At 47.2% G+C, this 22,504-nt stretch overlaps 1 protein-coding gene across 2 annotated transcripts in view; it reads right to left on the reverse strand.

The window, feature by feature from the left end:
- kirrel3l (kirre like nephrin family adhesion molecule 3, like) overlaps nucleotides 1–22,504 on the reverse strand; it is a 30,026-nt gene that overhangs the window by 5,781 nt on the left and 1,741 nt on the right. For both annotated transcript variants that reach the window (XM_011605614.2, XM_029839269.1), the window contains exons 2-8: nucleotides 5,396–5,551; nucleotides 4,747–4,896; nucleotides 2,889–3,046; nucleotides 1,421–1,571; nucleotides 1,221–1,326; nucleotides 813–961; nucleotides 613–740 (exon numbers count right to left, since the gene is read on the reverse strand). In XM_011605614.2, the coding sequence (XP_011603916.1) occupies nucleotides 613–740; nucleotides 813–961; nucleotides 1,221–1,326; nucleotides 1,421–1,571; nucleotides 2,889–3,046; nucleotides 4,747–4,896; nucleotides 5,396–5,551 (998 nt within the window). The remainder of the gene's footprint in view (nucleotides 1–612; nucleotides 741–812; nucleotides 962–1,220; nucleotides 1,327–1,420; nucleotides 1,572–2,888; nucleotides 3,047–4,746; nucleotides 4,897–5,395; nucleotides 5,552–22,504) is intronic.

A 22,504-nucleotide genomic window follows, 5' to 3' on the forward strand; every position in this document is an offset into this window, starting at 1 on the left:
CCTGCAAAATTGACTTTGCGGAAATGGACACCCAAGTGCAGTCGTGCAGAGGTAACTTCTAGAGTTGCCATCGCTGTAATATTGCTATTTCCAATCAATCTGCCACCTTCTGCTTTGGCGGTCGGCTAAATGATGGCGCGTGATGGCGACATGTCGTGCAGTGAAAGTTGTCGCACACAGACAGTTTCCTGCTTTAGGCTTTAGCTGGAGGGAGTGGAAAAACAGGGGGTGTTTAAGTTCCTGTGTGTGTGTGTGGGGAGGGGGGGCAACATGTGTATTCAAATTCATCAGATCAGCAAAATGGACATCTGATAAAATTAAGCACTCTTGTCATTATAAAATGGAAAGCCTTGCTTGTGCCAGCTGATGCACTGAACTACACTGACACTTCCAGGTCAGCCAATCAGCTGTTGTGCAGCGTATCAGTGAGCCCCTGGAGTTGGGATTTTGATGTATAGATTTCACACAACGATGACAGGTGACTGCTGATCAAACAGCGATCTGGCTTCTGTCTCGGGGATTCATCGACAAGCGTAAAAAAAACAGTTGCCAAGCAGAAGATCACACCAAGTGTGAATCACGCGCCGCGGTGAGCAGCGCTTGTTGCCTCACCACGATAGATCCCTGCTTCGTCCAAGCCAGGGTCAGGGGAGGATTTCCGGTCCAGGCACACGTGAAGGCTGCATCCATGCCCGTGTCCACCGTCATGGGCTTGGGCTCCGACAGAAGTCTGGGGCCGACTGAGGTGAGGCGACACAGTCAGTGATTTACGGCCATGGCCTGATTAAATCATGTTATGAAGCCACACTCACACTGGACATCGACCAGGGTGCTGACGTTGGTGCTGCCCACAGAGTTGGACACCTCGCAGGAGATGGGGTCCGTGAAGTAAGAGTAGTCCACCGTCACCTCCAGGCTGTCCCCATTTGCTTCAGAGATGGGGACTCCTCCTTTTGACCACCTGAGACACAGCATTAATCACATTACACAGCTGGACTGGATTCACAGGACGGATTTAATCACGCGTATCATAGTGGCCGTTAGCCGAATCAGCGCTTGTGCCAATCAGAATTAAATGCTGCCAATCAAGCTGCCATTAATCCCAGTGACTCCACTAAACACATCTTGTCCGTCAGGGTTTATCAAACAGTTAGTGTTTGTGGCCAGCACTGGTGACTGGATCCCATTAGAGGAATAGGAATGTAAGAAATCATGGGTACCTGTAGCCAGTGATTTCAGGATTGGCCGAAGCCGAGCAGATGAAGAGAACCTTGGCTCCCTCGGTCACAGTCTGAGGCTGCACTGATAACGTTACCGCTGGGGGATCTGTAAGAACGGATTTGGGTCGTTGTTAAAAAAAAAAGCTTCCGGCGTGCTGGTATACGAGTATTTACCGAAAAGTGGTATGTGGGACACTCACGTTGGACGTTAATAGTGACTGATGTCTGTTGTCCGGCGGGGGCGGCTGGGTTAAGAACCCTGCAGGTGTAAGTGCGTCCGGTGTCGCTGTCCTCAGGGATGATTGGAAGCAGACTGACCGCATTCTCCCTCTTCCCATCCTCCATTGGCGTCTGTGGAGTCGCACAATGGACTAACCGTTAGCTAGTCTCCATAACAATCCAGCAGAACCGAGCCTGTGCTCAGATATGAAGCAGTTACTCTTACTTTCTTTTTGGGTGAGGCATTAAAATTGCTATCATGATGTCGGCTATAGCAGATAAATCACATGGTTTATGATGCAGCAGGGGATGTTGTGCTGTTCCCACATTTCTGAGAGTGTTCCCCCGTCAGCGCTCCTTGTTTGTCATCATCTTTTAAATCTATTTACTGCTCGGAGAAATCAATACGCCTAAGTGAGGAAAGGTGTAGATTCGAAGGATACGGCTCAGTGCTCCTTTGCTTTCTTCCTAATACGCCCACACACAAAGAAAAACCTCTGATGCCTGCGGTGACTGAATGCTTTTTGGGGGGGAGGTGACAGTGAGGAAGAAGTGTCACGCTTCTTTGGAAAGGAAGGGCAAGCCCAGCCTTTTCCCTGGACAGTTGAATCGATGCTTTCACTTCCTCCATCTCTCAGAAAAGCATTTTTATGCTAGATCAAATCACATCACTTGCTATCGCTACTTAGGCAAAGTGTTCTCTCTCCCTCCTTCTCCCTTTCCAGGCCCCTTAATTTTCTGCTTTTCTTTTTAAGAAAATCTCCATCCAAGGATATAAGTCCATATTCCTTTCCTATTTCTATCTTCCTCTCCCACCGTCTTCCACCCCATCCTCTTTTCCCTCCCCTCTTGCGGCAGACCCTCACGTCTTTAAATGTGGCGTTTAGCGTCGTTTAGCGTGGTCAGAGAGCATGAAAAATGTGACACTTTCCCAGCCGCGGCTGGCTCACGCTCCGGCGCATCTCCATTGTGCTGCTGCATTGTTGTGGATGATTTCTCCTCTGCAAAAACTCTACTGTATGAAACACTCATGCCTGTCTGAGCTTTGGCATGCTCCAGTTATGCTGTAGTGTCGCTGCATTAGCAAGCAAAGGGGAGTGGAGTGGGTTAGAGGGTGGTGGGGGTGAGGGGACGTAGTGTGTGTGTGTGTGTTGGTGTGTGTGTGTGTGTGCGCGCAAGGCTTGACTGAAAATGGGAGGGGGACTGCAGAGGGTGAACAGACAAATTGTGTGAAAGAAGGGTGATGAAAAGGGGGAAAAAAGCAGTGAAACCATAGAAGACTGATGACAAGAAAAAAAAACCCACAAAGAAGCATTCTACCCCGAAGAGGGATCTTTCTATCCGGAAAGGCTTTAAATTTATTTTCACCCCACTGTTGGGTTTTGTAATATCATTCCGCTGTGGGTGATTGAATGATAAGGCTGGCTGTAGATCTGCTTTTCACCGCACCTTGGAATAAATTGCAGTTTCCATGACCTCTCCATCTCTGTACCAGGTGATCTCAGCGGCGGGTTTAGCTCCAGAGGCTTTGCAGGTGAGGTTGTGCGGTGTGTGGGCCTTGAGACGGACAACAGGGCCACCCTCCACCACGGGGTCTGAAGGCGGAACTGCAAAGCAGAACAAGCATATAACTCAAAAAACAGCAAAGGGAAAGAAAGTCATTACAGCTCAAGGCTAGCACAAAGCCACAAAGAAGTCACCCCGATATTGAGTTTTCTGCTGCTCTTAGCTCAGCGTCAATATATTGAAACAGCAAAAGAAGCAAACAATATCTCCTCAAGGCCGTGTGTCTGTTAAACAAGGTGCAGTTTCAGGATAGAAAAGAGCACGGCAGCACTGGTTGTGGCTTAGTTATTTATTTCCCTTCTTGGGAGTAACATTATTACACCATTTGCTCTTACTCTTGCAGAGCGATGTTTCAACTGAATTGCTTATTTGTTCATTTATTTGCATGGTTTCTCACATACCACTGGCACGCCAAGCATGCCATCCCTGATGAAGGCGTCTCCTCCCTCCCCAACCAATAAGAGAAGGCGTAAACATGGGTTTGTGTTGGCCTTTCTTGCTCCCTCCACCGAACCAATTTCACTTTGTGTATCTGAATTGTCAGAGGTCCTTCCGCTGCCGCGGCACGGACACTAATGGAATCCGAGTGCTAGGTGATTTTAATTTCCATGCCGATTCCCCTGACTACACTCCTGCCGCTGACTCCTTTGACTGTGCGGGATTGCTTCGGTCCCATCTGGCCAGAATGTTTTACACGCACATGCACAGGCATATTTCCCTCACTCCCTCCAAGATATGACTTCACCTAATTCTTTGGAGTAATACCGGGCTGAAATACACCAAAGGCTCATCAACCAAGTGCTGTGGAATAAGAACTTAATGTATGGGGGCATGTTTTTGTTGTGGTTTATGTTTATTGCTTTGGTACCTATACGTGGGCCCGTGTGTGGGCGTGCGATGAGTGTACTGCTCTGTGCTGCTCAGAGCGGTGGGCTGCTGAGCACAGGTGTGATTTTTTTTTTTTAACCTTTCTTTGAGTGAAATAGCTTTTTCCCTCCTTACTGCTGGTGATCAGATCACATCTCTGGGCTCATGTTCACCTCCTGCCTCCTTGAACTCACGCTTCACAGTGGCGACAGATTGCGTTGGTGCACAATTCTCTCCTTTGCTGCCTATTTCTGCTCTTGGGCGCTTGTGTGGACAATCGGAGGGACTAATTAACGACTGAGGTTCCTTTGCGTGCCACCAGATGCCAGCAGTGCTTTTCCCATGCCAATTCCCAGGAGACCCTCCTTCCCGACTCAGCCCTCCCGCACCTCCGAACGTAGATCCCTCACACCACGAAAAAAAACCAAACACCTTCGCTGTTGACAAATGCTGTAGCTCACTGTAAAATGTGCAAACGGTGCAAATGCTGACTTTCAAGCAGCCGCACGAGTCATTTATGACTACGGCAATCACATTATCCAAAACATCCAAAGTCTTGGTTACCCCTACTTGCAGCACACTGGTTGAGCTCAATTGTTTGGGATGTTTCTGCAGTGCACACTGGCTTTTTAGCAACTGTTGTAAACCATATAAGTAGATTTGAAATGGGTGTAGCAGTGATTGAAGCATGAAGATCTCGTTTGAAGGAGTCCAAATCACTTGATTTTTCACCATTTTCTACAGTATTTTGCATATGTTTCATGTCGTGCTGGGATTAAGACACTCCCCTGATTGTTCCCCATCGCTGCCAGCCTGCAGGCTTTGGCACGAAGGGATGGCTGCGAGGATCATGCGTGAGCTGTGTGTATCTTACCTAGTACTGTGAGCTTGGCGCGGTGGGAGCGCAGCCCTGCCTGCGTTGCCTGACACTCATACACCGCGTCATCCGCCAACTCTGCTGAATCGATCAGCAAGCTGTGCTCGCCTGATACCGGGTCACCCATTAAGGAGTAGCGGGTCCAGCCTGTGTGAAGCCAGCAAAGAGAATAGAGTCAGAGACAAAACCGACCAGCAAACACCCAGTGTGAAAAGACTATGAAATGAAAGGACTTGCGGCTCGAACAAAGGGGAGGAAAAGTGTGGCGAGAACCTGCAGAACGCAAATGAAAGGAGCAGCACCGGCCCGAGCCAGGATTTTAGCTGTGTTCTTTCGCTAGGGAATTGACACGCAACATGTGGGGTGTGCGCGGGTGGGAGGGGTGCTGTGTGAGGAGTTTGTCCTTTAAACACAGATGCAATAAAGATGGAGGTGGCCGGGGTCAAAAGGAAAGCTTTCCCCTCCTTTCTACTCTGTCACACATTTAAATGTCAGCATGTGACAAAAGACAATTGATTATCTACCTTCCCTCAAGACCCTTAAAATGCTAAGCATCAAATTAAAGTTTGGTGTGTGCAGCAGCAGCAGTGGATGTGTCTATCAAGGGACCTGGTAGACAAATGTGGGTTAGTGGAAAGAATAATACCTGGGAGGTCTCTCTCTCCACCGAGCGCCAGGCCGTCTTTGGTCCACTGCACCATCCCACGATATCCCACGATGACACAGGGCAGGGTGACGGGTTGACCAGATATCACCACCTGGTCCTGGGGCTGCTGGGAGAAGTAGGCAGCGTGTGTGGTGGCTGCAGCAGAGAGAAATGAAGGCACATGCGTGAATAAAACATCTCTAGTGCTTCACATAATTCACTGATTCACAGTAAACTGGCATAAAAGACTCTATTGGAAGATAGGCAGGATAATGAAAAAAGGTCAAATAAGAGCAATCTCAACTCAACCGATTTGCTGCTTTCGCACACGCCGAGAGTGGAAAGAAAGGTAAATATAGGCTTTTTCCCCGTGAATGAAGCCTCTTCCAGAAAACGTCAGCTGTGATTCATAACTTATTTAACTCTTTCCCAAGGCCATATGGTTATGTGCTTGCTAACATGAAATAACTTATTATGAGTGGGAGAATCTGCCACTCTTTCAGCGCACTTTTTGTAAAAATGGATGTTAAACAATCTGAACTCCATTAAAGATCCCGGGGGAGCCATCCTTCTGAGCACACTGGGAGTCAGCAGGGACACCTGCTGCCGTTCTGCCAAGTGTTTAAGTGCGAGGAGCAGCGTGCCTGGATTGGCTGGCCCGCCTTCACACACAGAAACGCGGCGTGAAGGTGGGATCCTTTCTTCCAACTGTTTGAGCCACCATGCTAAAGATTGAGTATTACAAACCCCACTGGCAGGGAAAGATGGCAGTGCTCCAGAGGTAACTAATCCATAGGGTGAGGTGGGTGGGGAGGGGGGGAGGGAGGGGGTAAGGCGGTTGGTTATCTGAATGTCTGTGTGAGTTGGGAAGAGGGCTTAAAAAACCCTCGCCTTATTCTTCTTCTATTTCTTTGTTGCTCAGTGGAGAATAGAAGGGAAGGGGGACAGAGGAGGATAAAGAGGGTCCTATTCAGCCATGCTAAGCCCCCCCCAAATGCTTCTCTTTGGTGGGAGTGCTTAAACAGACAGGCTTGCTCCCCCCCTCAACAACGAAGAAAGGCACTGAAAGGAGGGCAACATACGGCGGCCAGAGACGCGATATTGTCCCCTTGTCCCTCTCTTTTAATAGGCCTCTTCATTTCCAATCAATCCTGCTAAATGCAAGTTTAATAGCTTTTCAATAGCAGCTTTCCCCCCAGAGGGTAGCAGGGATTCTCTCTCACCCCTTTTCTCTTCGCCCGTCTCCCCCCCTCCACTCCCTGCTCCGTTTTTTTCTTTCGTTTTGAAAGAGGGGCTTTCCGAGGTTGTTGGCAATGTTTACTGCTCACTCAATTATTCACTTCATCTGGGGGTGCACTGCGGCCTGAACCCTACCCCTCTCCCTTTGCACCCTTCCGCCCGTGTCTCCCAACAGCACATTGAAGCCATGGAACAGCGAGTTCATCAGGAACGTGAGCCTTTTTCTCATGGCTTAGACCATTGTGGTTCTCTATAATGGCTTCGAACCCACTTCACACCTTTCTCCTGAGCTGAAACATGTGTTAAAACACAAGTTTGACAGATCAGAGAATAATATGTGTTGGCTCGGCGAGGATTCTTCCCATACATTTTGTTTCTATCAAGCCCAGGATGCTAACAGGTATGTGTGTCACGCACGGTGCATCAAAAGAGCCCAATTCCAAAGCGTCAATGAGAAGTGAAACGTCTTCTAGCCGAGGCTATTAGGCGTTTAGCGAGGGCTGGCGTTTCCCATCAGGCCTTCAGAAAAGCAGATTTTACAGTCTGCCAACACGTCCCTCACATTCTGCCGTTATGAGCTATTGAGCGGTTTCATTTGTCTTCCCTCGCTGAGCAAGTTGAGGACTTGCTTCTCCTCCAGCGCCGTGACCATTTTTAAACACCTCGCCTAGAACATCTAAACGCTCACAAAGGCCTGTAATTCGGTGCATTGGTTGATTGTTCGGATGGATTACTTGCACCGGATTGTTTCGCTTTTACTTCACCCACACATGATTTTTCATGCTCACATATGGCAATTAACATCGAGTGCGAGCGCAGGCATACAGATATAGAGCACAGAGTACAGCTGTGGCGAATGGCTTCACACCCTATGAGTGATTCATTGCTCTCCAGATCCCTTTTTGAAAAAAAAAGCTCCACAGAACATATCGACTGGCTAATGACTCATGCCAGATTCCTTTAATTCCTCCTTGCTGAATTAGACAATTCTTTGACGGTGTATTAGCAGCTTAATTACATGAATATGTTTCTGACGAGGAGAGGAGGAGGAACATAACCAGACAAAGAAGCGGCAGGAGACGCAGTCAGAAAAAGTGAGCCGTGGGTGTACGGAGTGTGTTCTTGGTGTGCCGTGATGTCACGGTTACACATGGATGTGCTGAAACAGGCGAGCGGCGTGACTCCAAATGATGAGCTTGTCTTTTGGCTGCGATTGAATCACGCTTTATAAAGGGTCTGAATTCCCTTCACGCAACCTTCGTGCGGTGGATGTAGGTTTATTCACCGTGAGTGTGTGCATTACAGGTTAATTGAGATGTGTTCAAGGTCATTACAAGGCCACTGAACTGAGTTAGATTTACTGTAGCCTTGTTGACCTAAAAGTACTTCCTCTCTTTTCTACTTACATTGTGTATGTGAATATATTTGTGTGTGTGTGTGTGTGCGCGCGCTTTTGCAATCCTCACTAACAAGGTCAAAACACATTTGGCCTGATGCATTTAAATCCGGATTTCTCAGAATGGAATATCATCTCACATTGCTGCAAAGAACCAAGTTGGTGTGTTTGTGTTTGTGTCTGTGTGCACATGCGCCCGTCAGGTACGTTTATATCTGTGAATGTGTCAATGTGTGAGCATCTAATGTGTGAATGATCCTGGAGGGTGCGGTGGCGTTAATAGGGAAAGCGACTTGCATTTAGCGGTCACTTTGGCTGCTTAACCCCCCCACCCCCCAAAAAAAAGAAATTAAAAAACAGACCTCTGTGACACAGACACAACCTAAGAACTTTGCGTCCACCCCGTCACTGCCTCCCTCCCTCCTCCCTCCCTCCTTCATCCTCCCTGATGCGCTCACATCAGGACGAGATGGACAGATGTCAACGATGATTCGTCCACTGTTAGACATCTGCCCTGATAGAATTAGACTGAATCAGACGCTGGTGCGCGCGGGTGCCGCTGCGCGTGTGCATGCGCCGGCCATGATGCTTAAGACTGACAACGATAATGGCACAGCAGATGACCTTTTAGATGAAGCAGAAATCTAACGCACAGTTGTACTTTCCTAGCATACGCCGGCAGTGCGGTCATAATCTCTTATGCCATTTTGGTAATCTAAAGCTTTCCAGGCCGTAAATCATTTTAACCCACCGATGGAAGAGTCAGGTCCTTCAAATAAAACTAACATTAGACAGTGTGTTGCGGCTCCACTGGTGCACTCCACTCCCCATTTCCCTGCGCGTTCACAATGACACTCAACTGCATATGCTCGCTCAATCCCAGTGAAGAGGGTTCCTATTTTGGTCCAGATTTTCCTCCCCTGCCCTCATTCCCATCCAGCGCAACATGCAGTCCTATGGGGTCTATAAATATGAGTGCTCTTGACTCGGTTTGGACAATTTTCTCTGTTCACTAATAATTTAAAATGGGGGGGGGGGCCTCAAAAAATAAAAAATAAAAAACCCAGCTATCAATGGGCACTTTTGCCTCAGCACTGAGGGCAAAATTCTGTAACCCAACTAGGAGTTTTCTTCATTGAGGGTGAAGATGCCACAAGAAAATGGGAAAACACACACACACACACACACACACACACACACACACACACACACACACACACACACACACACACACACACTCATATGAAGCTGCAGCACAAAACAAGGCAATTGGCAAAAAGTGTCAGGCCTGGAATAAACAACCCCCCTCCCTAAATGCCATCCATTGTGCCTTGTCTAGATAAGGTTTCTAAATCAGGCTGGAAAATGCGAGCTCCATTTCTCTCTGCGTGGAATTATTATCCCTTTGTTTTGAGTCAGGCTCTTTTGTGTTCCTCTGTGTGTGTGTGTGTGTGTGGGGGGGGGGGGTTGTGCGTAAAGTAGACAGTAGTGCTGAGGTAGCTGAACTAAACAGCTTCTCCCAGAGGAGACCCTGCGTCCATCTCTTGTTTGATCTGGCTACTAAGCTCATTACCATGATTCCTACAGAAGTTCTGAAGGCCTGAATTGGGCTAACAGCAGATACCACCCACCCGCTTGTGGCTGTGTGGCACCCGACACATGTTGTACATGTGCTAGCGCCTCGGTGTGTTCTCTCCCACCTGGGTCACCGCAAAGCCAACCTGACTTTAACTGCCACAGATGCCTTTCTTGCACCTTCATACATCATGACCTGTTCATTCCTCTTTCTCTCCCACACTGCATTCCAGCTGCCCCCCCCCCCCCCCCCCCCCCACATACACAGGCACACACTCTCGCTATCCCCTGTTGCCCTTTCTATGCTTTTGTGCCCAAATTGCAGTCTAACAGCCTTTTAAGAGCTGTTTTGCTGGAGTTTAATCCTCCTCTTTCAGCCTTTATTCCATTGTGAAACTCTTGGCTCGGCCATTTTTAGAGCCTGGAATCGTTCATCCACCCGGACCACACCCCCCTCCCTCCCTGTGCTCTGCCGATGTCCCTCACCCTGGGCATTCCCTCTCCCCTCTGCAGCCCTCTGAAATCCCTCATCCACTCATTCCTCAGTTTATCACTCGGCGTCTCCAGTCAGTGAGCCATGATCCCTGAAATCAATGCCAGCCAGTCCTCCTCTGAGAGTTATATTAGGTGTTACTAATTGTTGATTTGCTTTCTCTGCCTCTGTGTGCAATCACTCTGCTTTTCCCAGCTCGGTGTCGCTTGTCATCTCCTGCCAGCCTCGTCCCCCCGTGCGTTCCCTCCTTGCCTCTTTTTTTGTGTCCCCTGTCCTTTTCTCTCACTCTCTGCATCCCTGGTGTGAAAATCACAGGGGTTTGTGTCGGCTTGTCAACACAGCACTCAAGAAAGACGTCTGGAGGGAACAACAGGGGAGGAGGGGGGGGGGGGGGGGGGGTGAGAGGAAGAGAGTTACTGCTTGTTCCAAAGACCGGAAAAAGCGAGGAAAGGTGAAAAAATGAAAAAAGTAGGCTCCTGTCAGCTTCAAATTGCGAAGGAGCGGGCCTGAGAAGGGATTGATGAAAGGCTATAATCAGTTTGTCTCTGAGGACGTCGGTGCAAGCTTGTCTTTTGTCCATCGAAGAGCACAACGTTCAACGTGGTGCTGAAACAGTGGCAGGATTTGGGTACCCGATGCACGGGGATGCACACCAGAATGGAAGAGGCTGTCAAGTGCACGTGAACGTGTCACTGCTGCTGTATAACGGGCCATAAATACACTTCTTATACTGTCTGTGTCCGCATACACACACACACACACACACACACACACACACACACACACACACACACACACACACACTCTTTGGCTGTCAGTAGAACTGGAAATAAAAAGCCATTTTACAAAACAGACAAAAGGGGCGGGAGTCAGCGGCGGCTGTATGGAATTGTCTGCACCCACATCAGCCACCAGTGATGACATAATGTTGACCGAGCTGCTCTTGTCATTTTCATGTCGCTCCCCCTCTATTTTCACTCCGAGACAACTGCTGGCTGGATCCCTGTCACAGTTCCACGGCCCCTTCACGCCCTCGTCTCTTCCCTCCATCTCCTGCTTTTCCCTCTTCCCCGGTTTACCTCACCCACCCCACCACCTTGGCGTTTGGATGGAACGGCTTTCACTATAATTTACGGTGCTTTTAAAACATTAATGTCTTGTGCTGTTTATAGAAGCCTGGTTTTAGTGTGGGTAGCACAGCTGAGGTAGTGGGTAAAACAGAGACTGTACACAGCCTGTGACATCCCAGCTCCATAAAGACACATGGCAGGGTTAATCCAGTATCGAGTGTGAGTAAATAATCGGTGTACACTTCATAAAACAATGAAGAGATCACGACAAAATTGCCTCTGTCTCTTGCCTTTTCTAAAAGGCAATGAGAATAAAAACAAAGGAATTCTTTACATAGATCCAGTATTAGGGCTCTGGGCCTAATGCCCTGGAGTGTCAATTAATTTAGTCTAGGGATTTGCAGCCTATTCTTCCTAATTGAGCCTAGTGGAGACCCCTGTGGCTCCCCATGATTGGAAGTGGTGCCTTTCATAATTAATATTTTCCCCGACTTTATTATTATTTTTTAATGAGGTGATAATGTAAATGTATGCATCTCATTATTGTTAAAGAACCATCTACACTATTGTTCAGGTCTGTGGTGTTTACCATGAATAAGGGAGTGAAGGGAAGTGGCAACAGCACATTAAAGTCAGACAACTTTGAGCGGGTGTGTTTGAATACGAAGCGGAGCTTGCTCAATGAGAGTCTCATTAGTATTGCCTAATACGTGTGTTTTTAAAAGCTTATAGGTTAAGGCCCGACTTGCCTCCATTTCACTGGAGCCCTCTTTAATTTGGTGTATAATTCTCTTTGTCAGCAGCTGACAAGAGCCCCTTCAGAGAGAGCGTCGTGCACCCTGCATCCAGTAGAAACAACTGCACAACACGTCTAATTAAACCTGTTTGAGATGCTTCCTCCTCCCGTTCCTTCACCACTTTGGAGAAATGATTTTAGAAAGGCGCTTTCATCCCATCCGTCTGTCCGGAGAACATAACTCCTGGTGATTACACAAATTACCTCCTCTCCCAGGAGAGCCATGGATCCACTGGTAACAATAAGTGTGTGATTCACAGTGCTTCCACCTCTCTGTTCTTACAAATGGCCGTCAAATTGCCATTTATTAATCACCGTCTGTGGTTAGTCTGTGATCAGGATTTGTGCTAGAGAGGGAAAAAAGCTTTAATTTAGCAGCAATTTTTATGTGCCGCTCATCAGATTGTGTGCAACTTAAATCGTTCCCTTAAAGTTACTGATGACTAAGACCTTCCCAGAAAGGAGGAGGGGTTACCTGCCGACCTCAATACATCCGGCTTTGTGTTAAGAAAAGAAAGGAAGAGGAAAACTAATTTCCTGAAACTCCATTTCTTAAGCGTTGATTAGTGAAAGAGCATAATTAGAATGAAATGTGAAGTCAGGGCTTTTTGAGATTGCGTCGCTTCCTCTGGAAAAAAAAAACCAGGCCATGATTAATGAATAAATGATTAATGAGAGAACTAATTAATCAATTAATTATTAAGCAAGCACTCTGAACATGAAACGCGCAGGATGATGGCGAACGGTGGATTTAAGAGATGTTTAGGTTGTGTGTTAACAGGGGGAAAAAGGATTTAGGATAATCTGCCTGTTTGTTCTGTCGGTTTGTTTTTGTGTTGTGTTGTGGTGGAGGATGTGGAAGGAGGCGGATGGGAGGAGATGGAAGGTGCAGTTGTTGTCTTGAGCTTCCTGAGTCTCATATGAGAGCACTGACCTCAAAATGCTGAACAGCTTCACCATATAGATATCAGGATCAGGGCTTTAGGTTAAGTAGGAGTCAAGCTGCTTAAAGTTTTCGACATTTGCTACCCAGGCGGACGGCTCGTGTGTGACACCTCTAAACAGTGAGCTGAAACGTTCCCTTCTTCTCCCAGTCCCTTCTCCCACCCCTTTCTTTAACTAGGACATCGCATCAATCTTTGATAATCTTCAGTGAGGGTCTCTCCGGTATGACCAGGCTGGGGAGACGTCACAGCTGGGTTTGATGTGGCCAATGTGGACTGAAACTGCACTGTACAGGACTGTTTCGTGGGACGTTTGACCTTTTTTTGCAGTTTATTAATCGCTGCCATAAAAGACTGTATGAACAATAAATGCCCCCACCAGAAACCCCTCACACTTTATTCGATGACTCCTTCTATACCTTTTTTGCAGTGCTGGTGGGGGCTTTTTCCAGGATGAAGAAAGTCTTCAGAGCTGATAAACAACAAGATTCGGGATGCAAAATATTATTTTATAAGTGCACAAATTTATTATTTCTAATAAAATGCAGCATTACCCTATAAAGCTGCCTTTTAACCCCACCTCCCCAAGACACCCGAAAACACATCCTCAAAGCAGGAAACATGAGAGAAAGATCTTTCATCCCTGCATATCTTGCCTGGCATTTTCTGCTGGCCTTATTAACAGAGTTGTGAGTGACAGAAGCAGAGTGTTCCGGGGGAATCTCAAGGGGCTTTGATAGATGTGATGGCGCTGCAGCAAGCTGAGGGCAGGATCATGCTTACGTTTATCTGCGTTAAGTGCTTTGTAAACTTCTTTGTCTCCTATTTTCCCTCTATCTGTCTCCTAGCCTATTGTTTTTCAGTGTTTTTCCACAGACACAGGGTGAACGGGTGATGCATTCTAGCCCGGTCACACCATGGCATTGCCGATTTCCTCAGAGCCAACGGGCTGTGAATAGGTCTTTGTCGTGCTGTGGGGTGGGGTGGGGGGTGGCGCATTGACTGTGAAAACCTGGACATATGGCGGCTGTGTGCTGGGATGTATCAGACAGAGAATGCCAGGGGTTGGGCTCCCGACCCTTGCCTGGTGCCTGGTCTTTAACACCTTACCGGCTACACCCAAGTGTCTGACCTTCTAAACTTAAACACCTTATTGTGTGGGCTGTTCGAAGGGTGTGGTTCTTTTGGATTTTACATGGGATGACTGGTTCAGTTAGGGGTGGATATGTACCGTGTGACCAAACATGCAGCATGCGCCGTTTCTCAGACCACAGCAATGCGCACAGATGGAGACACTTTACGGTGCAGTGTTTGCAAGGCAGGAGTAAACAGTGCCTGTATCTTTGATAGCCAGACTTCTACAGAGAAGCCTTCCCATGTCCTGTTGTGATAAGGCTGTTAATTAAGTGTCCAACAGGAACGTTTAGAGCTTCCACTACGGTTATATCATCACCCACACAGAATCACAATATGGAAATTAGTTCTTTTGTGGTCCTCACACCTATACATCCTCTGAGGACAACAAACCACACTCTTTTGCTTATTCTATCCCCCCCAAAACATAACTTTTTTGCAGGTCACGTTTACAGGGAGGCCTCTGGTTTGTGGCTCTGATAAACAAGTGGACGATAAGCCCATCTGGCGAGATGATCGATCATTAGACAGTGTGTGGAGATAACTTCCAGCTTGGCCACTGGCTACCACTGATCCCACATCACCCTTTGCAGGATATGGTATGAATCACAGGAAGTTGAGCTTGATCTATATAGATTTTGCTGCTTGATTACAAATGAAAAAAAATCCCATTTGGCTTAGCCACTCTAATGCCTCAGAGCCTTGCTGTGGATGTGTGGGTGCAACCCGTGCATCTATGTGTGTAAAATAATCGTGCTTTAACGGTCCCTTTTTAAAGATTTCTGATATTTGCCGAGACATCTATGCAATCAGTCCTACCTTCGTTCGTTTACTTTGCTCAGGCCATCCAGCTCTTAAATCTTCTCTTCTTGTGGGAGTCATCTTTTAAATCTTAATTAAAACAGACTCCAAAGCCCCCCCCCCATCCTCCCAGGGGCTGGCTGAAAGCAGCTTAGAACAATCAAGAGGACGGATTAGAAGTGAGAAGAAAAGAAGAGAAGAAGAGACGCAAGGGGGGAGAAAAGCGGGGCGGTGGAGAAAACAACAACTAGAGTGGAGCGCCTGAGAAAAATATTGAGTGGAGAGCAAGAAATGACCCCTTTCCTTCATCCTCTTGATCCTCTCCCCCTTGCCCCATCACTCCATCCTCACCTCTCTCTGGAGGGCTCTGGAATCTTGGCCTGACCTATTGACATTAAGCTTCTCAGCAGATTAAGCGACGAATGGAGCCTCTGGAAAAGGGTAAACACTCTGGAGGAACAATGACCAACAGGCGGCAACCTTATTGGATTCTAATTAACTGCCAGGAGAAATGGCTGGGGGCATGTTAAGTGCTGTGGGACACACGTTAGAGCCCCACATCTCAGATGTTTCACCACACATCACTTTGATTCCTTTACATCCCTCGTAAAGACTCTTCATTGTCTATATATTTCTATATACTTTTATTTGAATGTGCTGTATTTGCCAGCAGTTCCATAAACAGTTTGGTAAGCACTCTTACAAGAGCCATCCTTGGTCGCTAAACTCTTTCTTTTGTTTGCATGCTGATCTCTGTGCCCCAAAGGTAGCCATTTGAGCGATGGGGTTAAAACAAGCTGAAAAACAGGGAGCTATAATCTAATCTTGGAGCAACTGAATTATTGGAAGTGAGGGAGAGGGATGGAGGAGAGCGGAATCATTTTTCTGCAATTCCCCTGGGAAACACCCTCCTGGAGGGCAGTGAAACAGAAAGGAACTGTGGTCCCACCCCCCTGGGTTCTGAAAACACATTTATTTTCACTTTATTCCCCCTCGTGCATCTACCAATTAAACCAAAACACTAATTTCAGTTCAAGCAGGTCTCTGTATGTGCGACCCTTATGTAGTGCTTTTCAAGTCTTTCGGCGGCCCCCTGATTAGGCAAACTCACAATGGTGCTGTAGTTCCTGGGGTTACCCTGTATGGAACCGCCACTAATTAGACCGGTCTCATTAATGCAGCAGTGTGGGAGAGAAAAGGCTCTGGTCATCGAGGGTTGAGCGTTGACACAGGAGGGGGAGCAAAAAAGCAATGCCCTGCAAAAGAAAGGCCCTCTTCACCTCAGCAGGCATTTAATGAAATTCCTTCATTGTTGTGAAAACACACACACCCAAATACACACACACACACAAACCGTTTCACAAATACAGCACAAATACAGGTGCTAACACTGCGGCTATATCGTGAACCTGTTGCTTGTTCGCACATTACCCAGGATTAAAGCAGCTGGAAGGAGACGGGACCAGAGAAGCCATTATTTGTGGGACAAAATTGCACCCCAGTAATATGTTTGTCCACTGGTGAAGCTGACAGAATGGTGGACTCATCCATTTCGTAAAATAGAGGAATCTCTTCCTTTGACACCATCATGAGAGCTACTTTGCAACCCTCACACATTAAAAAAAAAAAAAAATCAAAGTTGGAAGGAAATGAATCGAAGCTTCAGTTGGGCTCCTGGCCTGGAGGTATAGAAGGGATCCACATGACTGGTGCCCATTTCCACACCATTACAGCAACAGTCATGGCTGTAATTGGTTGAATTGGGCCATTGATTTCATTCTTGCAGCCTCTTTCCACCCAACAAACTAGTTTGGGCCAGTTCTGAGACACTTTCAGTTCTTTTTAACAAAACATCACATGCTCAAAGAAAGCTTATACAAGACTTAAATTTAGCACCACGGTGAACACGAGCACACGCACACTCCTCCTAGTTTCTCAGGATTTAGACAAAAGACTGGGTTAAATTGTCTTTTAAAGAACTCCCTGGGATAATAGGAGGGTTGACCTGAGCTACCAGCATGTCAGAGGCCTGTTAAGAGAAAGAAAGGTAGTTAGGCCAAGGTCTGTGGTGCAGTAAATGGTTAATCTAAAGTGTGACAGCTCAAGAGCTTCCATCAACGGACTTCAATAGGCCTCCAATCAAGCCTGACTGCCCCTCAATCTCTGGTCAGCTGTTCCAACTGGCTTGTGATTGAGTAGCTTCATTAATGGCCTATTTATCTTCCTCCGCATCAAGACCAGCGACGCGCCGAACACACCCATGTACCGCCTCCACTTGAACCTGAGCCGATGCACAACTACGTTGGCACGCTTTAAACCGTCAGCGGTACTAAAGCTCAGATGTGGAATCTTTGTGGTTTATTACAGCAAATGCATCCAGCTTTTCTTTCCTTTTCATGATACAAGTGCAGATTTCCAACAGGTTCACCTTGTCTTGATGTCAAACCTGCTCTGGGCCTTTTAGGCTGCGCTAACATTGCCATGTTGCCTGAACAAAACAGGAGGCCGGGTCAACCCTGACCTCACATACAGAGACCTTCTCAAAAAAGCCACAACAAACAGCTTTCTGTAGCTGTTCTGCGCCTTCGATCAAGAGAGCTGTCGTCTCTTTCTTCTGCTCCTGTTTGCACCTTTCTCTTTTTCCTACGACTTCATCTAACATCTCCCTCTTCCTTTCCTGCTGAGCAGGTGTGTTAAATGAGGTGACTACTAGAGCAGTGCGGGGCTGTGCCTCAGAGTGCTGTCTGAAGAGGGCTTTTCTCTCTTTCCCTCTTATCTTTTATCCCCTCAATCACCCCATCTCCTTTACGCTCACTTTCCCTCCCCCTTATCCTTCTCCACCCCCATTACTTCTTTTAATGTGTTCCCACTCACTCCTAAAAGCGAAACAGAAAGGTCCAAGATTCTGTGCCATTAGAATTCATCTACACCTCTCTGTCTATCTTCTTGTGCATCTCTTTCTCATCCTATTGTCTACTTAGCTTTATGTCTAATTATGCTGTCTCACTTATGTAATTAGTGCAAAAATAAATGGCTGCTGTATCTTTGTCTTTTCCCGTCACCCCTCCCACTGCAGCCTCTGAGAAAACAAATTATGAAGAACAATAGGTACAAATGGCTTCTGCACCAAACCACATGATGGATGCAGCCAGGGCTCCCTGCATCTCATCCCTTCCTGTTTTCCCTCATCCTCTCTCACTCTCCTTTCTCCCCCCCGCTCTGTTTTCACCAGCTCTATATCTCTGTTTGGAAATGGGATGCTCTCTCACCCAACCACCTGATCATTGTATGGCTGCATCATCTGTCTTCCCTTCTTGGCACAAACACTATATTCACACTGACATCATATTGGGCAAGGTTCTTTTTCCATTCCTTTATTTTGCTTTCACTCACCCCCCCCCCCCCCCCCCCACCCCGCTGTTGTCTCCACTGGCACTCTCTTCTCCCCTATCCCCAGGAGCTTTCTGTACACTGCCACTGCAAAGCAAACGCCTGGGACTCTCTAAAGCAAACAGCCAGCATCGTGTGCCGTAGCCCCATCTGTGGATAGTCTGAGCAGGGAACAATCAGTCCCTCTCCTCCTCTGCTTCGTTCTCTTCTCATCCCCCCCGGGATCTGCATCGCACTCAATGGCTTCCGTCAGACGGGTGCAATGTGCTGGAACAATGGTTGGGCTGCTTTCTCCAGCAGGAGTGCTAGGTTCACCTCAGCCAGCTTGGGAAGCACTTAGCCATGTGTTTTTGGCTCGCTCGACTTATTGTGGCTTCACAGGAATGTGGTAGATGTGAAGAAAGCCTCACATTATATACTTTCTTTCCTCCAACCTCATACCCCCTCTATGTGCAGACCTGCACACAGCCACTTCCTGTGCACAGATCGAATTTTTAGCCCGAGGTGTCGAGACATCAACTTTCTATTAATCCCCCTCAGACTTGCACCTTTGTTGTTTTTTTCACCTCTGGTGTGCTGGAAAAAAGAACAGCAGGTTTGGATTACACTGAAACATGCATATCCATTACCTGAAATGCTAGGTTCCTGGCGGTAAATCCCTTTGACCTCTCTCCTCCTGCCTTTCTTTTCTTTCTTTATCCAACCCACCCTCCCTTGTTTTCGAATCCGGTCCTGTCTCCACATCAGCTCGCTGTGGCCAAACAGACAGAAGCAGAGTAGCCCCCCTACCTGCCTATAGGCTACATTATTCTTTATGTCTCCATGCAGCTCAGTAACATAAACATGTTTTGCCAATGAGGGAGGAGCAGTTAAAAGCCCAATCAATAAATTTTGACTGACACCCTTCACTTGACTGCTAATTGGCTGCCTGACAAGAGACAAGTTGTTGAGCTCTGTCCATGTGAGATGTTGGATGGGGGGGGGGGGGGGGGGGAGTTAACAGGCAGTGCAGCGCTTTTCTTAATCTTTCAATGTGTGGCAAATGCAAAGATGGGACCAGCAGCAACAGCAGAGGAGACTTTCATGCAAAGACAAAAGGGACTCAAACAGTCTGCTCTCTATTTTGGTTAAGAGTTGAGTCACTAATACAATATTGGCCCTGGCAGTTTGAACATAGCACTAGGAGCGGTTGAGAGAAGAATAACAAAGAAAGCAGAAGAGCACTCGCTTCAAGGAACCAGTAACGGTGGCACCACAAGGGTACGTGATGTTTCCATTGCCAATAAAGGGAGCGGCAAATGGGGATTTTCATGTTTTGCTGAAAGTGTTTTTACCCATAGCTGGTTAGTAAGAGGCGCGTCCTGAGAGCTGGAGCATCATTAATTAGACATTTGGACTTTGACTAATCACTCCACAAAGGGCAAACAGCCCTGAAGATGCCAAACACTCGTCTTAGTTTATCATCCTCTGCCCTTGACCTCTGAGTGTGCCTCTGTGTTGCTTCCCTCGGCTCCTTGTGAGTCATTTGTGGATGTTCTGCACATACCATAAATCATAGTTTTAGCAAGCACCTAAGTGTGAAATAAATGTGGTCTGATGGTTCTGCTAACGGAGAATTTCCAGAACCTAAGCCCAGATTCTCTTTTGCAAGAATCCGTCCTGTACCGAGCGGATGAGAATTCCACAGATTCAGACAATATAGAATATAAATTTCAATTTGCTGTTGGTTTATTTGCCTTGGCAGGAAATGTGAGTTTCTTGTCATGCTGGATAGAAATTGATTGGGAAATAAAATGAACGTGTGCTCCTCTGTGCGTGCAGTTTTCAGTTGTTTGTTCGCTTCTGGGCTCAGGATCTTCCGAGATGGTGCTACATCTCTCTTTAGCTGGCAGTGACACTTGCATTTTAAGACAAGATAAATGCAATCCAAGTCTTTTCCCAGAATAGCTGCTAATGTATAAACGTGACTGTTTTCCCTTGGGGGCCTGTTTTAATGACATGCACAGAATCCTGGTTCCTCTGTCTCTCTGTTCTTTCCATTAGTGTGTTTGAATAGACGTATGAAAGAGTAAACAAGTTTGCGCTGCTGTCCTCACCAGTCTGCACTCTGCTAATATACCCTAAAGTGCTCTAATGGGGAAGAAGGCTCTAGGCGGTAGCAGGAAGCTCATGTGTCCCCCATCCCCATTGTCTTATTCCTTGTCATTTCCTCCTAGGATCCTCTGACTGCCCCAGAGGAAGACAAGGTGAGGATGTGCAGAGACAGACACTCACCAGGACAAAAGGAGGCTGGGCATTCAGTTAAAAATAATTCAGGAAGGAGACACGTGCCGTCCACTCTTTTGCTACCTGGCCAACTCAGCTTCCCGTGTCAGCCCATACCAAGGTACACATCAAGTTAAGTTGCTACCAGCTGACAACAAAGCCCGAGGACACGCTGCCAAGTTCTTTATCTGTGTTTACCCGCATGGCAAAGCTGCAAAGCTGATTAGTCACAGGCAACATTATGAACCTCCATTGTTTCCTTTCTCTTCCCACTTTCTCCTTCTGTACACGTAGGAAGTGCGTGCACAAGGATGGGAGGGTATTTGTTTGCAAAGAACAGCGGAGAGACAATGATTGTGTCCATGGCAAGGCTTTAGGATGTGGCAGACATTGTAATTCTCTATCTTGGTTATTAAATTCTGTTAGTGTTTATCTGCACGAGCCAATGAATCATGAAAGTGAAAACAAGGCAACGGCGAGTGCTAACAGTTTGTCGTTTGGTTAACAAGCTTAGAGGATCAAAAATAAATAAGGACACCACTACAGCAATGTCGAACTTCCAACCTTTGCTTTCCTATAAAATAGGAGTGCAAAGTGGGTCAAACTTCATCTATAGGCTTACTTTATGTTTTCCACCTCCTAAATAATGCAAGAGACACTTCTGTTCAAGACTCAGCGGTGTTCACATTCTGCTGCGTCGGCACCTCAGTTGGCCGCGGTTCCTACAGCCAAATTTATCCCGCTTCACCCATTTATCCCTAATTTCTTACCACCCAAAGGATGTATAGAGGAATGACATAAATACAGGGAGACAAATGGAAAGCTTAAATGGGGAGAACGTGTGTGTGTGTGAGAGAGGGAGCGATAGAGAGAGAACATGCGTGTGACTGGGAGCGATAAGAGTAACGAGATGAAGAAAAGGTTAAGGATGCTCACTGTTATCCTGCTGCTTGTTGGATTAGTCGCAAAGACATTGGTGACGCAGCCCAGCAACACAGCGAGCTCTAACAATATGACAGCACTTCAGGAAACATGCAGCGTCCCCTAAAACCAGCCTCTTTGACCCTGTTGCCACAATTATCTGCAAACAGATCTGCAGTATTCCGGAGGGTGAAATGGTCTTTAGGTACGAAAGAGCACAGAAATATGAGGTTCCTTTGTGTGAAAGCTTCGCCTGGCGCCTCTGGCCCATTAAGAGGACGTGCACTCCCGTCCTCGTGTCCTGTAGTCTCATTCGCTGCATCCCGGCAGAAGAGCGGCGCGCACATTTCAATGGCGTTACGCTATACTCAGACATGACAGGAAACATGACTTAAGAGGAAGGGAGAGGAACTTTTAATCTCAGCGCAGAGCCTTTGAACTTAGCCCAATGAGACTCAGGCGACCCAGAGCAAAAGGTTCCACAGAGAAGCTTGCCGAAGATTACTCGGAATACTGATGCACTGTGGAATTCAATTCCTCCAAGGGCACTCTCCAAGAAAGTAAATGATCAGGCCGTATTCAGCACATAGAGGTTGGTGCTATGTGCCACGCACATGACATCTCTGTGGCCAGATTTTCATGAGAATAAGTGAATTCTAAAGTGTCTTTGGCTGTAATTGGGGCAGCTGTTATTATTTTGTTATTTGTGTGTGTGTGTGTGTGTGTGTGGGGGGGGGGGGGGGCGGTCGGACATGCCACTGTCTGGCTGCTGCGCCTTTTCATCCAGCTGTTGCTAGTCCGTCAGGGAGCAGAGGTCTGCTGGTGTCGGTTCCCTCCCCCGAGCTTTGAATAATGAAAAAACCACATGGAAATCAGAGTCAAAGGTAAATATGACCTCACAACAAAGGCCCGTTTAGCACCCTTGGCCATTTGTGATCTTAAAAAGCTGATCAAAGCACGCATGCTCCTGATCATGCCAGAGGGGGAAAAACCCTAAATACAGCAGCTAAAAGTCACCTTTGTTCCATTCTGACGTCTCGGTCCTACTGTTGTTTTTCATTGCATTTAGAAATGACCACCTCCTC

The sequence above is a fragment of the Takifugu rubripes genome, chromosome 7, assembly GCF_901000725.2.
Source record: "Takifugu rubripes chromosome 7, fTakRub1.2, whole genome shotgun sequence".
NCBI classification, from domain to species: domain Eukaryota; kingdom Metazoa; phylum Chordata; class Actinopteri; order Tetraodontiformes; family Tetraodontidae; genus Takifugu; species Takifugu rubripes.